The sequence below is a fragment of the Triticum urartu genome, chromosome 3A (assembly GCF_056163025.1).
Source record: "Triticum urartu cultivar PI428250 chromosome 3A, HENAU_Tu73, whole genome shotgun sequence".
NCBI classification, from domain to species: domain Eukaryota; kingdom Viridiplantae; phylum Streptophyta; class Magnoliopsida; order Poales; family Poaceae; genus Triticum; species Triticum urartu.
The window spans coordinates 19,663,776-19,675,541 of NC_141875.1; the positions used below are offsets into that span (position 1 = coordinate 19,663,776).

At 48.1% G+C, this 11,766-nt stretch overlaps 1 protein-coding gene across 1 annotated transcript; it reads left to right on the forward strand.

Moving 5' to 3' along the window:
• Positions 1 to 9: 9 nt before the first annotated feature.
• On the forward strand, positions 10 to 3,417 carry LOC147977945 (uncharacterized). The gene is made up of 8 exons (XM_087514598.1): positions 10 to 798; positions 879 to 1,034; positions 1,095 to 1,130; positions 1,254 to 1,339; positions 1,421 to 1,489; positions 1,561 to 2,011; positions 2,411 to 2,687; positions 2,774 to 3,417. The coding sequence occupies exons 1-8, from the start codon at positions 10 to 12 to the stop codon at positions 3,415 to 3,417; spliced, it is 2,508 nt and encodes an 835-aa protein (XP_087370724.1).
• Positions 3,418 to 11,766: the final 8,349 nt, after the last annotated feature.

The window sequence follows — 11,766 nt, forward strand, 5'->3', positions numbered from 1 at the left end:
AAGGAAGTCATGTCCTATCGTGCTCCTGATCTGACAGAAGAAAAACCTCAACCCAAGGAAGTGGAAGTTATCGTCTTTACCGATCACATGAACCGGGGCTTTTCTCCACCCGGCTCAAAGTTCTTCAGAGACGTCTTGCACTTTTTTGACCTGCGACCTCAAGACATCGGGCCTAATTCCGTGTCAAATATCTGCAATTTTCAAGTGTTCTGTGAGGTGTACCTTGGAGAAGAACCCAACTTTCTATTCTTTAGAGAGTTATTTTATTTGAACTGTCAAAATGAACGTGCCAATGGGCCCAGCTTGGAGCTTGGTGGAATCTCAATCCAGCGACGAAGAGACTGTCTCTTCCCGTATGGCGAACCACTGAGTCACCCTAAAGATTGGAACCAGACGTGGTTCTACTGTCAAGACACTTCTCCGGCTAATGAGAACCCTTTGCCCGGCTTTCGCGCCCTGCGCCTGGAGTCAACTCACCCCCTACCAGATAAACTGTCTCCGGCTAGACATCAAACACTCGCCCCCACCATGAGCAAGGTCAAGGCTCTTCTGGGGAATGGCCTAAATGACATTGATCTGGTCCGGGTTTGGCTTGCCTGGCAGGTTATTCCTTTGAGCCGCCGTCCCGGCTTGATGTGCGATTACACAGGCCAAAAGAATGATCCTCTGCGGCATAGCCCTGATGACTTACCTGGGGACGTTGTTGATGATATGACCAAGTCTCTTCTGAATGAGAGCCTGACAGATTGTGGGAAAGTAGGTTTAAGCCCTTTCTGCAAAGCTAACCCGGCTCCAGCGGTAAGCTATTGACTTGAGCATTTTTACCATCAACTTTAACAATTTCGTCTTTACTCAAAAACCTTTGTTGTAATTCACAGGCTGATGATGAATTTTGGAAGGTCAAATATGACCATGAGGCTGCAAAGAAAGCCGGAAAAACCAAGAAAGCCGCCAGGAAATCCGCTGCCCGGAAGAAGGGGAACAAACCTAGCGCCTCGGATATGCTTCATTTGGAAGATACCTCCGAGTCAGAGGTAGCTCTTGACTCTTTAGGCTCCTTTTTTAACCATCTTATTGACACTGATTATCATCAGGAGGATACAGGAGCGAGTCATGTAGCGATTGAAGAGGTAACTATAATTTCCTCCGCCTCCGAGCCTTTGCCGAGATAGAAAGTCCGAAGAGTAACCCGAAAAGTAAGATTTTCACATCCTATAGCTTACCAAGATCATCAATTTCTTTTGAAGCGACAGATTCACGAGAGCCGGAGGCAGACCCGGACCAGTAAAGATGCGGAACTCTCCTCCGGCTTACCCGATGTAACAAGAAAACGCCGGACTAAGTTCATCTCTGATTTACATTCTTTTTATCCTTTGGCGGGTTTCACTCGTCAACCACCCAATTCTTCTAACTCAAACTATCAGGGAACTTCACCTTCCTCCGGTGAATCAATGCAGTATAATATGCCGGCTTGCAAAACCGTTCCAGGGTAATGATAATCTGTTTATCTTGTGCTTATCTTACTCATATTTTTGCACTAACCTTTTGAGTTTTACACAGCGTACAAGTAAAGCCCAGCAAGAGGGCGAAGAAGAACAAGCCGGCCGAAGAGCCAATCTTGACTGAACTGGAGCTCAGAACGGCTGCTCCTGACACCTCCGCTCATGAGCCGCCGTCTGAACCAGCCCACGATATTCCAACGCCTACTGCTGATCCGCCTGTCGAGCAAGCCATTGACGGCTCCGAGAACCCGGAGATCCCTAGCCCGGCCAAGGCGGATGACCTGGATGTCAAAATCATCAAAACTAACTTTGTTGAGCCGGGGAGACCCACCGTGCTGGCCAAGTGCTCCGCCAAAGAAGAACTTCTGGAACGTCGCAAAGCTAGGTTGGATGTCACTGATTATACTCATCTAAGTATTGGAGAAATCATCTCTGGTTATATAAATCAAGTGCACAACAGCCGGGACATGGAGATTGACATGGTGAAACAGATACACCAAAAATCTGAGGTATAACTCTTGTTGTTGTACTTTAGTTATCCTTACTACACCAGCCCCCAAGTCTATTGCTTATGATGAAATATGTTGTAGACTTAAGACCAGCTTAGCAATATATGTAAGAAATCCGGCTTATCCTGTAGCCCCCCAGGGCCGGCTGAACCAGCATGTTTGACCTGGTCCTTATCATGTTTTAATCAGGAAGTACTTGGAACATCAATATGCATTAGCCCCCAAGTGCCAAGTATCTTTGCTTAGAAAGTGCTTGGGACTTACTTTAATGAACCACCACTGCAAATAGAATTCTTCAACATACATTAGTCCCCAAGTGCCAAGTATCTTTGCTTGCAAAGTGCTTGGGACTTAATGTTGCATTATGACAATCCTGACTGTAACCCGGCATTTGTACAGGACGCCATGAGTCAATTTGAATCGGAGATTTCTGACTTGAAGAATCGCCTGGAAGCACAAGAGATTGAAACCCAAAAAGCCAACTCCAAGTTTGAATTCAGTATATCTGAACAAGAGAAACTGAAAAAACACTTTGAAGGAGAAAAGAAAGCCTGGGCTGATGAAAAGATCGCCTTGATCAACCGGGCTGAAAAGGCTGAGGCGGCTCTTGCAGAAACAACCGCCAAACTATCCGGCTTAAAACACCATGTATCTCAAATGGTCTCAGCAATCTTTGGTAAGTTATTCTGCAAGTGTTAAATATTTGAATCTTTTCTAACAAGTCTATCAATTTTCATCAACTTACCTGACTTTGCAATGCAGGCCCCAGGAGTTCCAATCTTAACCAAAGCATGCTGATAAAATTGAAGGCGGTTTACACACTGGTAGAACAACTCTACACCGGGTCACAGCGTGCTTTAGCTGCAGTGGCTTTGTCCAATGAAGTCCTCACCCTCTTGGAGGATGTACTAAAACGTCTTACCATGCTACCTCAATGGTTCAAAGAACTAGGGCGATCTTCGGTGAGAGCTGGAGCCGTAGCTGCATTAAGCCGGGCCAAGGCGTGGCTACCGGAGCTAGACCCGGCCGATATTTCCATCGGGTATCCCAGCCTGAAAGAAGACGGCACACCGTTTGGACAAGAGGACTTCACCACTTGTGTTAAGGAAATACGCCATGTGGCCACCCTGATTGCTAATGACACAGATCTTACCAAATATCATCCGGGGTGTGATGCTGAAAACCGGAGGATTCCAACGCTACGTTATGAAGTGATCAGCCTGATCCCTCCAATTCGTAAGCATACATTTGCCCCTGAAGTTGACCCAGCCGGATTAATTGATGATGAAGCTGAATTTGAAGCTTTGAGTGGCATTGACTGGTCATCATCAACCTTCCAGGACAGGGCACAAGAAGGAGGAGCGGAAAGGGATGATCCGGAAGCTTCAGGCCAACAACGCATTTGATCCATCGGGCGGCCCATATTTATGCTTTACTGAAAAACAATGCTTCATCATTTGGACTCGAGGAGTCATGTAATAGGGTAGAAAAACACTTAATTTTGTCGTGCCATCGTGCACATGTCTGGCGTTCAATTATATGCTAATCCTCTGCTTTCCTTATGTTTTAAAAGATCTGCTTTAACTGTCCTGCATAGAGAAACAAATCACAAGTCCCTTGGCGGTTTACCGCATGGTGGGTCATATATCTTAGATGTAACCCGGAATATGAACAAAAACTATAATAAGCTGGCTTTCAATTATGTCTTTGAAACATAACCATAACAGCATACCTGTGATCCTTGGATTACACCGCCGGTTTATCTGATCCGGACAGTGAGGATAACAACCCGATATTTAGAAGCGGAAAACTTCCAAATGCATGCTCACCGTCATATACTGGCGATTTATTGACCAAGGCCCAAACCGGGCTAAATGGAAGCTACTCATTAGATGCTTCCAAATATAATCAGAAAGTTTCAAGACAAAGTCAGAAAATTGTGATTGCAAAGAACTTTATCAACAAATAAAATTCAAAGGCTTATGATTCGAATACGACCAGAGAACCATTCCAAAGGGGTTAAGCTAAGATTCAAATACGATCATATAGCCCCCAGTGGTTTTGGCGTTGCCGATCAAGAGGGTATCGACAGCTATGTTCTCTTTGGTTCGAATACGACCTATGTTTGAACAGGAAGCCCCCAAATGACCTTGAGAGTTGTTTAATGACACTGATTCGTATACGATCCACGTCAGACCCAAAAGGGGTTGAGCTATGATTCGGATACGATCAAGAAGCCTCCTAATAGGTTTGGCAGTGTGCCAATCAAAAGGGTATCGACAACTATGTTCTCTTTGGTTCGAATACGACCTATGTTTGAACAGGAAGCCCCCTGGTGATCATGATTTCTAACGGCTAGATTCACATATGATCATAAGCCGGACCAAAGGGAAAACCGGATTCAAATATGATCAGCTCCCTGTTGGTTGTTTTAACAATATAATAATGAAGAAATATAAACTTTTGAGGATGAAAAGGACAGAGGTCCTGCTTTATTACTTTTCATAATATATACATTGTCAAAATATGTACATCATGAGAGCCGGTGGCTCAAGTGTAGTAAGGCTGAAGATGAGCGATATTCCATGGCCGGCGGGTCTCCTCCTTCGACTTACATGAGTCTTTGTGCTCTCGAACATCGATGAGGTAATATGACCCGTTATTCAGGTTTTTGCTGACCACAAAGGGTCCTTCCCGAGGTGGGGATAGCTTGTGCATATCAGACTGATCCTGGATGAGACGGAACACTAAGTCACCTTCTTGAAAGGTTCTGGACCTAACCCGACGGCTGTGATAACGGCGCAGGTCCTGCTGGTAAATCGCCGAGCGAGCTATTGCTAAATCACGCTTCTGATCCAACAAATCAAGTGCATCCTGACGAGCTTGTTCATTATCAGCTTCAACGTAAGCCGCCACTCGGGGCGAGTCATGACGGATGTCACTCGGTAGGACCGCCTCTGCTCAGTAAACCATGAAGAAAGGCGTATAACCCGTAGATCTGTTAGGTGTAGTATTGATGCTCCAAATCACAGAAGGCAACTCCTCCACCCAACAACTCGGCGTCCGTTGTAAAGGGACCATGAGCCGGGGCTTTATACCTTTCAAGATCTCTTGATTCGCTCTTTCGGCTTGTCCATTGGATTGAGGATGAGCTACTGATGAAACATCGAGCCGGATATGTTCACGTTGACAGAACTCTTCCATAGCGCCTTTGGACAGATTAGTACCATTGTCAGTTATGATGCTGTGTGGAAAACCAAAACAAAAGATCACCTTTTTCATGAACTGAACCGCCGTGGTTGGATCACACTTACTAACCGGCTTTGCCTCAACCCACTTTGTGAATTTATCAACCGCCACCAGGAGGTGTGTCTTTTTATCCCTGGACCTTTTGAAAGGCCCAACCATATCAAGCCCCCAGACTGCAAACGGCCAAGTGATTGGAATCATCCTTAATTCTTGAGCCGGCACATGAGCTCGCCGTGCGAATTTTTGACAACCATCACATTTACTGACCAGATCCTCCGCATCAGCATGAGCCGTCAGCCAATAAAAACCATGATGGAAAGCTTTGGCCACAAGAGATTTTGAGCCGGCGTGATGACCACAATCCCCTTCATGGATCTCACGAAGTATTTCCTGACCTTCCTCAGGCGACACACAATGTTGAAACGCCCCAGTAACACTGCGATGATGCAACTCACCATGAACAATTGTCATGGACTTAGACCGTCGGACGATTTGTCTAGCCAAGGTCTCATCCTCAGGCAACTTGCCCTGGGTCATGTAGGCCAAATATGGCACCGCCCAATCTGGGATGATGTGAAGAGCCGCCACCAACTGTGCTTCTAGATCTGGAACAGCTAAGTCTTCCTCTGTGGGTAACTTGACAGAAGGGTTATGCAAAACATCCAAAAAGGTGTTAGGTGGCACCGGCTTACGCTGAGATTCCAGCCGGCTTAAAGCATCAGTCGCCTCATTCTTCCTTCGATCGATGTGCTCCACTTGATAACCCTTAAAGTGCCCAGCTACAGCATCAACTTCACGGCAATAAGCCGCCATCAGAGGATCCTTAGAATCCCACTTGCCTGACACCTGTTGAGCCACCAAATCTGAGTCGCCCAAGCACCTTACCCGGCTTAAGTTCATCTCCTTAGCCATCCGAAGACCATGGAGCAAGGCCTCATACTCAGCTGCATTGTTAGTACAGGGAAACATCAACCGGAGCACATAACAAAATTTGTCACCTCGAGGGGAAGCTAAAACAACTCCAGCCCCCGAGCCCTCCAATTGTCTGGATCCATCAAAGTGAATAGTCCAATATGTGTTATCCGGCTTTTCCTCAGGCTCCTATAGTTCTGTCCAATCGTTGATGAAGTCCACCAGTGCTTGAGACTTAATAGCAGTGTGTGGCACATACTTCAAGCCATGAGGCCCAAGCTCAATGGCCCACTTGGCGACTCGTCCTATAGCCTCTCTATTCTGAATGATATCTCCCAAAGGAGCAGAACTTACCACAGTGATAGGGTGACCCTGGATGTATTGCTTAAGCTTCCGGCTCGCCATGAACACCCCATAAACAAGCTTCTGCCAATGCGGATATCTTTGCTTGGACTCAATAAGCACCTCACTGATGTAGTAAACCGGCCGTTGAACCGGATGCTCCTTGCCAGCCTCCTTGTGCTCCACCACAATTGCAACACTGACAGCACGTGAATTAGCAGCCACATACAACAATGATGGCTCCTTATCAACGGGAGCCGCAAGGATCGGTGGCTCAGATAACTGTCTCTTTAAATCTTCAAAGGCAGCGTTAGCAGCATCACTACAGACAAAATTGTCTGTTTTCTTCATCATCTGATACAGCGGTATGGCCTTCTCACCTAACCGGCTTATGAACCGGCTTAAAGCAGCGATACGACCCGCCAGTCGCTGAACATCATTGATGCACGCCGGCTTACCAAAGAAGTGATTGCCTTGATCTTCCCCGGGTTAGCTTCAATGCCTCTGTTAGAGACCAGAAAACCCAAAAGCTTGCCTGCTGGCACGCCAAACACACATTTGGCCGGGTTAAGCATCATTTTGTAGACCCGGAGATTATCAAAGGTTTCCTTCAGATCATCTATCAAGGTCTCCTTCTCTCTGGATTTCACCACAATATCATCCACATAAGCATGAACATTGCACCCAATCTGATTGTGGAGACAGTTCTGTACACATCGCTGATAAGTCGCCTGGGCACTCTTGAGCCCAAATGGCATAGATACATAACAGAAGGCTCCAAACAGAGTAATGAAGGCTGTTTTCTCCTGGTCCCTAACTGCCATTTTGATCTGATGATAACCAGAGTAAGCATCCAAGAAGCTCAAACGCTCACAACCCACCGTAGGATCAATAATTTGATCAATACGGGGAAGAGCAAAAGGATCGGCCGGACAAGCCTTATTTAAGTCCGTGTAATCCACACACATCCGCCAGGTGCCATTCTTTTTAAGTACAAGCACTGGGTTAGCCAACCACTCCGGGTGAAAAACTTCAACAATAAACCCGGCCGCTAAAAGCTGGGCCACCTCCTCACCTATAGCTTTCCGTCTCTCCTCGTTAAACCGCCGAAGAAACTGCATGACCGGCTTAAACTTTGGATCAATATTAAGAGTGTGCTCAGTGAGTTCTCTCGGTACACCCGGCATGTTAGAAGGTTTCCATGCAAAGATGTCCCGGTTCTCACGGATGAACTCGATGAGCGCGCTTCCCTATTTAGGATCTAGATTGGCACTGATACTGAATTGCTTAGATGAGTCGCCTGGAACAAAATCAACAAGCTTGGTGTCATCAGCCGACTTAAACTTCATCACCGGGTCATGCTCTGTGGTTGGCTTCTTTAGAGACGTCATGTCCGTCGGGTCAACATTGTCCTTATAAAACTTTAACTCCTTTGCTGCACAAACAGATTTAGCATAAGCAGCGTCACCCTCCTCACATTCCAGGGCTATCTTCCGACTCCCATGTACTGGAATAGTTCCCTTGTGAGTCGGCATCTTGAGATGTTAGTAAACATAACACGGCCGCGCCATGAACTTCACGTAAGCCGGTCGTCCAAACAGAGCGTGATACGGGCTCTTGATCTTGACCACTTCAAAGGTTAATTTCTCAGCCCTAGAATCATACTCATCTCCGAAAGCTACCTCCAGCTCAATTTTACCAACCGGATACGCCGACTTACCAGGCACCACTCCATGGAAAACAGTGTTGGATGTCTTTAGATATTTGTCAGGCAACCCCATACGACGAAAGGTCTCATAATAGAGGATGTTGATGCTGCTACCTCCATCCATGAGTACTTTAGTGAATTTATATCCACCAACCTGAGGTGCTACCACGAAGGCTAACCGATCCAGATTGTCAACCCGGGGAGGGTGATCCTCCATGCTCCACACAATAGGCTGCTCTGACCACCTTTGTCGGTGTCAAAACCGGCGGATCTCGGGTAGGGGGTCTCGAACTGCGCATCTAAGGCGGATGGTAACAGGAGGCGGGGGACACAATGTTTACCCAGGTTCGGGCCCTCTCGATGGAGGTAATACCCTACTTCCTGCTTGATTGATCTTGATGATATGAGTATTACAAGAGTTGATCTACCACGAGATCGTAGAGGCTAAACCCTATAAGCTAGCCTATGGTATGATTGTTGTCGTCCTACGGACTAAACCCTCCGGTTTATATAGACACCGGAGGGGGCTAGGGTTACACAGAGTCGGTTACAAGGAAGGAGATCTACATATCCGTATTGCCAAGCTTGCCTTCCACGCCAAGGAGAGTCCCATCCGGACACGGAACGAAGTCTTCAATCTTGTATCTTCATAGTCCAACAGTCCGGCCAAAGGATATAGTCCAGCTGTTCGGATACCCCCTAATCCAGGACTCCCTCAGTAGCCCCCGAACCAAGCTTCAATGACGATGAGTCCGGCGCGCAGATTGTTTTCGGCAGTGCAAGGCGGGTTCCTCTCCAAATCCTGAATACCTGGTGAGTAGTGTCCGACTTCCCATAAATGTTGCACTTCTTGGCTTCCACGTCCAATAATGGCTATCCTCCACGTGTCGAGCGAATGCGAGAAGCCGGGGTATTTTTACATTTTCCACCCTAGCTATGTGAGTAAACTGTCTATTAAAGAGACGGGGATTCTTAGATCCAAATCACACCATCCTTCCACGGCGAGTATCCATCGGAGCGCGCTCGGAAAAATCCCTTCCAGCATGGCCGGACATCGCAGCCCCACCTCTCGCTCCCGTAGCCCTAAGCCCGGAGATTGGAAGAAGTGTTATGTCCCGCACAGTCAATTAGTGGAGTTATAGACCCAGGGATTTCTCCCTCCAGCGTATATGGTCCCCGTTCGAGCCGGGCTCGCCACCTATAATGGTGGGGAGCAAGCGGAGAGCTTTCCCAACCCCTCCAAGGGGGAGCGGGTATGCCTTGTCCCTTATTTACTAAGGGGACTTGGATTTCCAATCCATCCGTTCCTCCGAGGGCTCCTGGAGTTTTACGGCCTCCAGTTGCATAACTTCACCCCTGCTTCCATATTACACATCGCTGGTTATGTAGCCCTTTGTGAGCTGTTTCTGGGCTATGAAGCTCATTTCGCGCTGTGGAAGAAGCTATTCTGCCTTGTGCCCCATACACAGAGGGGGTCAATATATCAAGTGGGCGGAGCCGAAATATGGCGCATCACCGGGACCGGATACCTGTCCGGTACCCCGAAGAAGATGTACGAAGACTGGCCTTCGGAGTGGTTTTATATGGAGGATGTCCCCCTTCCGGATCCTATTCGGATTGGTCTTCCCGAGTTCGACAATGCCCCTTTGAAGAAACGCCGAAGCTGGCGCCCACGGAGCCCTCGGGAGGAAGATAACAGAGACGTCCTTTACCTGATGGACCGGATAAAGGTGCTGGCTCAATCAGGACTAACAATAACCGAGGTTATGTCAATATGCATTATGCGAGGGGTGCAGCCACTTCAATATCGAGGCCACCCCATGTGGCACTTCGACGAGGAAGATTAGGCCACTCGTTGCGGGCATAAGGGACCGGACTCAGTTGCTGCTCGAGCAAAAATTCTGTCTGATTTGTATAAGGGAGAGGAAGAGGAGTTCATCCGCGTTAAGCCACGGGATGGATTCTCCATGTACAACCCTCAAAGTTGGGTGAGTTGTCATTCTTTACTCCCATCCTTCCCGCATTCATCGTCATACGTTTTTACCTTGCCGTTTCATGGCAGGAACTGCGAAAAGCTATAAGGGAGGTCAACAACCCACCTCCACAACCGGAGGATCCTGACCGGGCCCTCAACCCTGGCCTCGAAGAGGATCCAGACATATTTGTGGAGCTGATCGACAGGATATTTTATCAATTAAGCTGTGATGATGCCATGGTGTCCATTATAGCTGACTATCCTGGGCTACTCCCCGCCTCGCATGTAAGTAAAACCAGAGTCCCGACTTCCGAGAAGGATCCCCTTTTATGCACTTCACCTACCGTACCTGTATGGTGTTTTACAGGGAAGGCCCTCGGGACGCCATGCCGAACCCGCGGTGACTCGCCAACAAGGGGCGCCGAAGCCGGGCAGGCTAAAAAGGAAGGCGGTCCGGACGGAGACGCCAGTGCAGAGGTATGATACAAAACCTCGCTCCGTGGTTGTCGTATTTTAAAACATAATAACACCCATGTTTCCTAGAAGGAAAAACGCTCGCCGGACTATATCCGGAGAGGTTGCCGATCACGCCTCTACCAGTCGGGCTCCAGGGCTGGACACAGAGGCGGAAGCTAACACGAGGCACGCGTCGGATGCTCCTCCTACAGAGGATGCGGATAAAATATCCAGCTACAGGCCGCAGTTGCCGCATTGAAGGAGTCCGAGAAGGCCCCCTCCGGTAACACTTGTTTCGAAGAGTGATAGGTACCATATAGTATGCGGCATGCATGCAAATCTAACAATAGATATTGCAGATGACTCCGGAGTGAATCCGGATGAGCAACATGCCATACGGCAGCTAAAGGTTGGCGAGCGCGTGCTTACACAAGTTAGGCGGGAGAAAAACGATCTCCAAGACACCAATACCCAGCTGGGTGTGGAACTGAAGGATGTTCGAGCCCAGCTTGCGGACTCCGTGAAGGAGAATAAGCGGCTTTGACGCGGCATTTTCAGTAAGTGCTTGAACGAACTTTTGAAGGAGTTCGGCGAAGAAGCCGGCTAACAGAGTTATGTCTGCAGGTGTGCTGACGGGTTGTCCCGCGGAGGAGATGCCCGGGTCTGCAGGTGATCTTCTACCAGAGCTCTCACAACTGCACGAACAAGTTCGGCAGGTGATGCAGGGTATTGCCCAGGCCTTGTTGCCATCCGTCTCCCTGCCAGGAGGCATTGGGGAGCTTGCAAAGAAGCTCAAGGGAGCGCGGCGACGCTTCCAATTATGGAAGATATCGTCCTGCCATCAAGGTGCCAGAGAAGCCTGGGCCATGGTGAAGACGCGGTATACCAAGGCTGACCCAAACCACATGGCCGAGGTCGGACCCGTGGGGCCCGATGGGAAAGAGATCCCCGTCAGTTTGGTGTATGACCAAGTGGAATTAGCCGCAAAGTATTCCCAATAGGATTGTAGGCTAGACAGCCTGTTGGATGGGATAGAAGAAGAATTTAGTCAGTCTAAGTGACTGTGTAATTTAAGTGACATGTATAATGTCTCTAGCCGGATTGTAAATCATT

What these genes read in the sequence shown, in the direction of transcription:
- LOC147977945 (XM_087514598.1), top strand. Translation starts at nt 10, where the DNA reads ATGTCCTATCGTGCTCCTGATCTGACAGAAGAAAAACCTCAACCCAAG. An exon ending in GCTTGCAAAACCGTTCCAGG is followed by an intron (nt 1,490 to 1,560) that starts GTAATGATAATC and finishes AGTTTTACACAG; the next exon opens with CGTACAAGTAAAGCCCAGCA. An exon ending in AATGGTCTCAGCAATCTTTG is followed by an intron (nt 2,688 to 2,773) that starts GTAAGTTATTCT and finishes TTTGCAATGCAG; the next exon opens with GCCCCAGGAGTTCCAATCTT.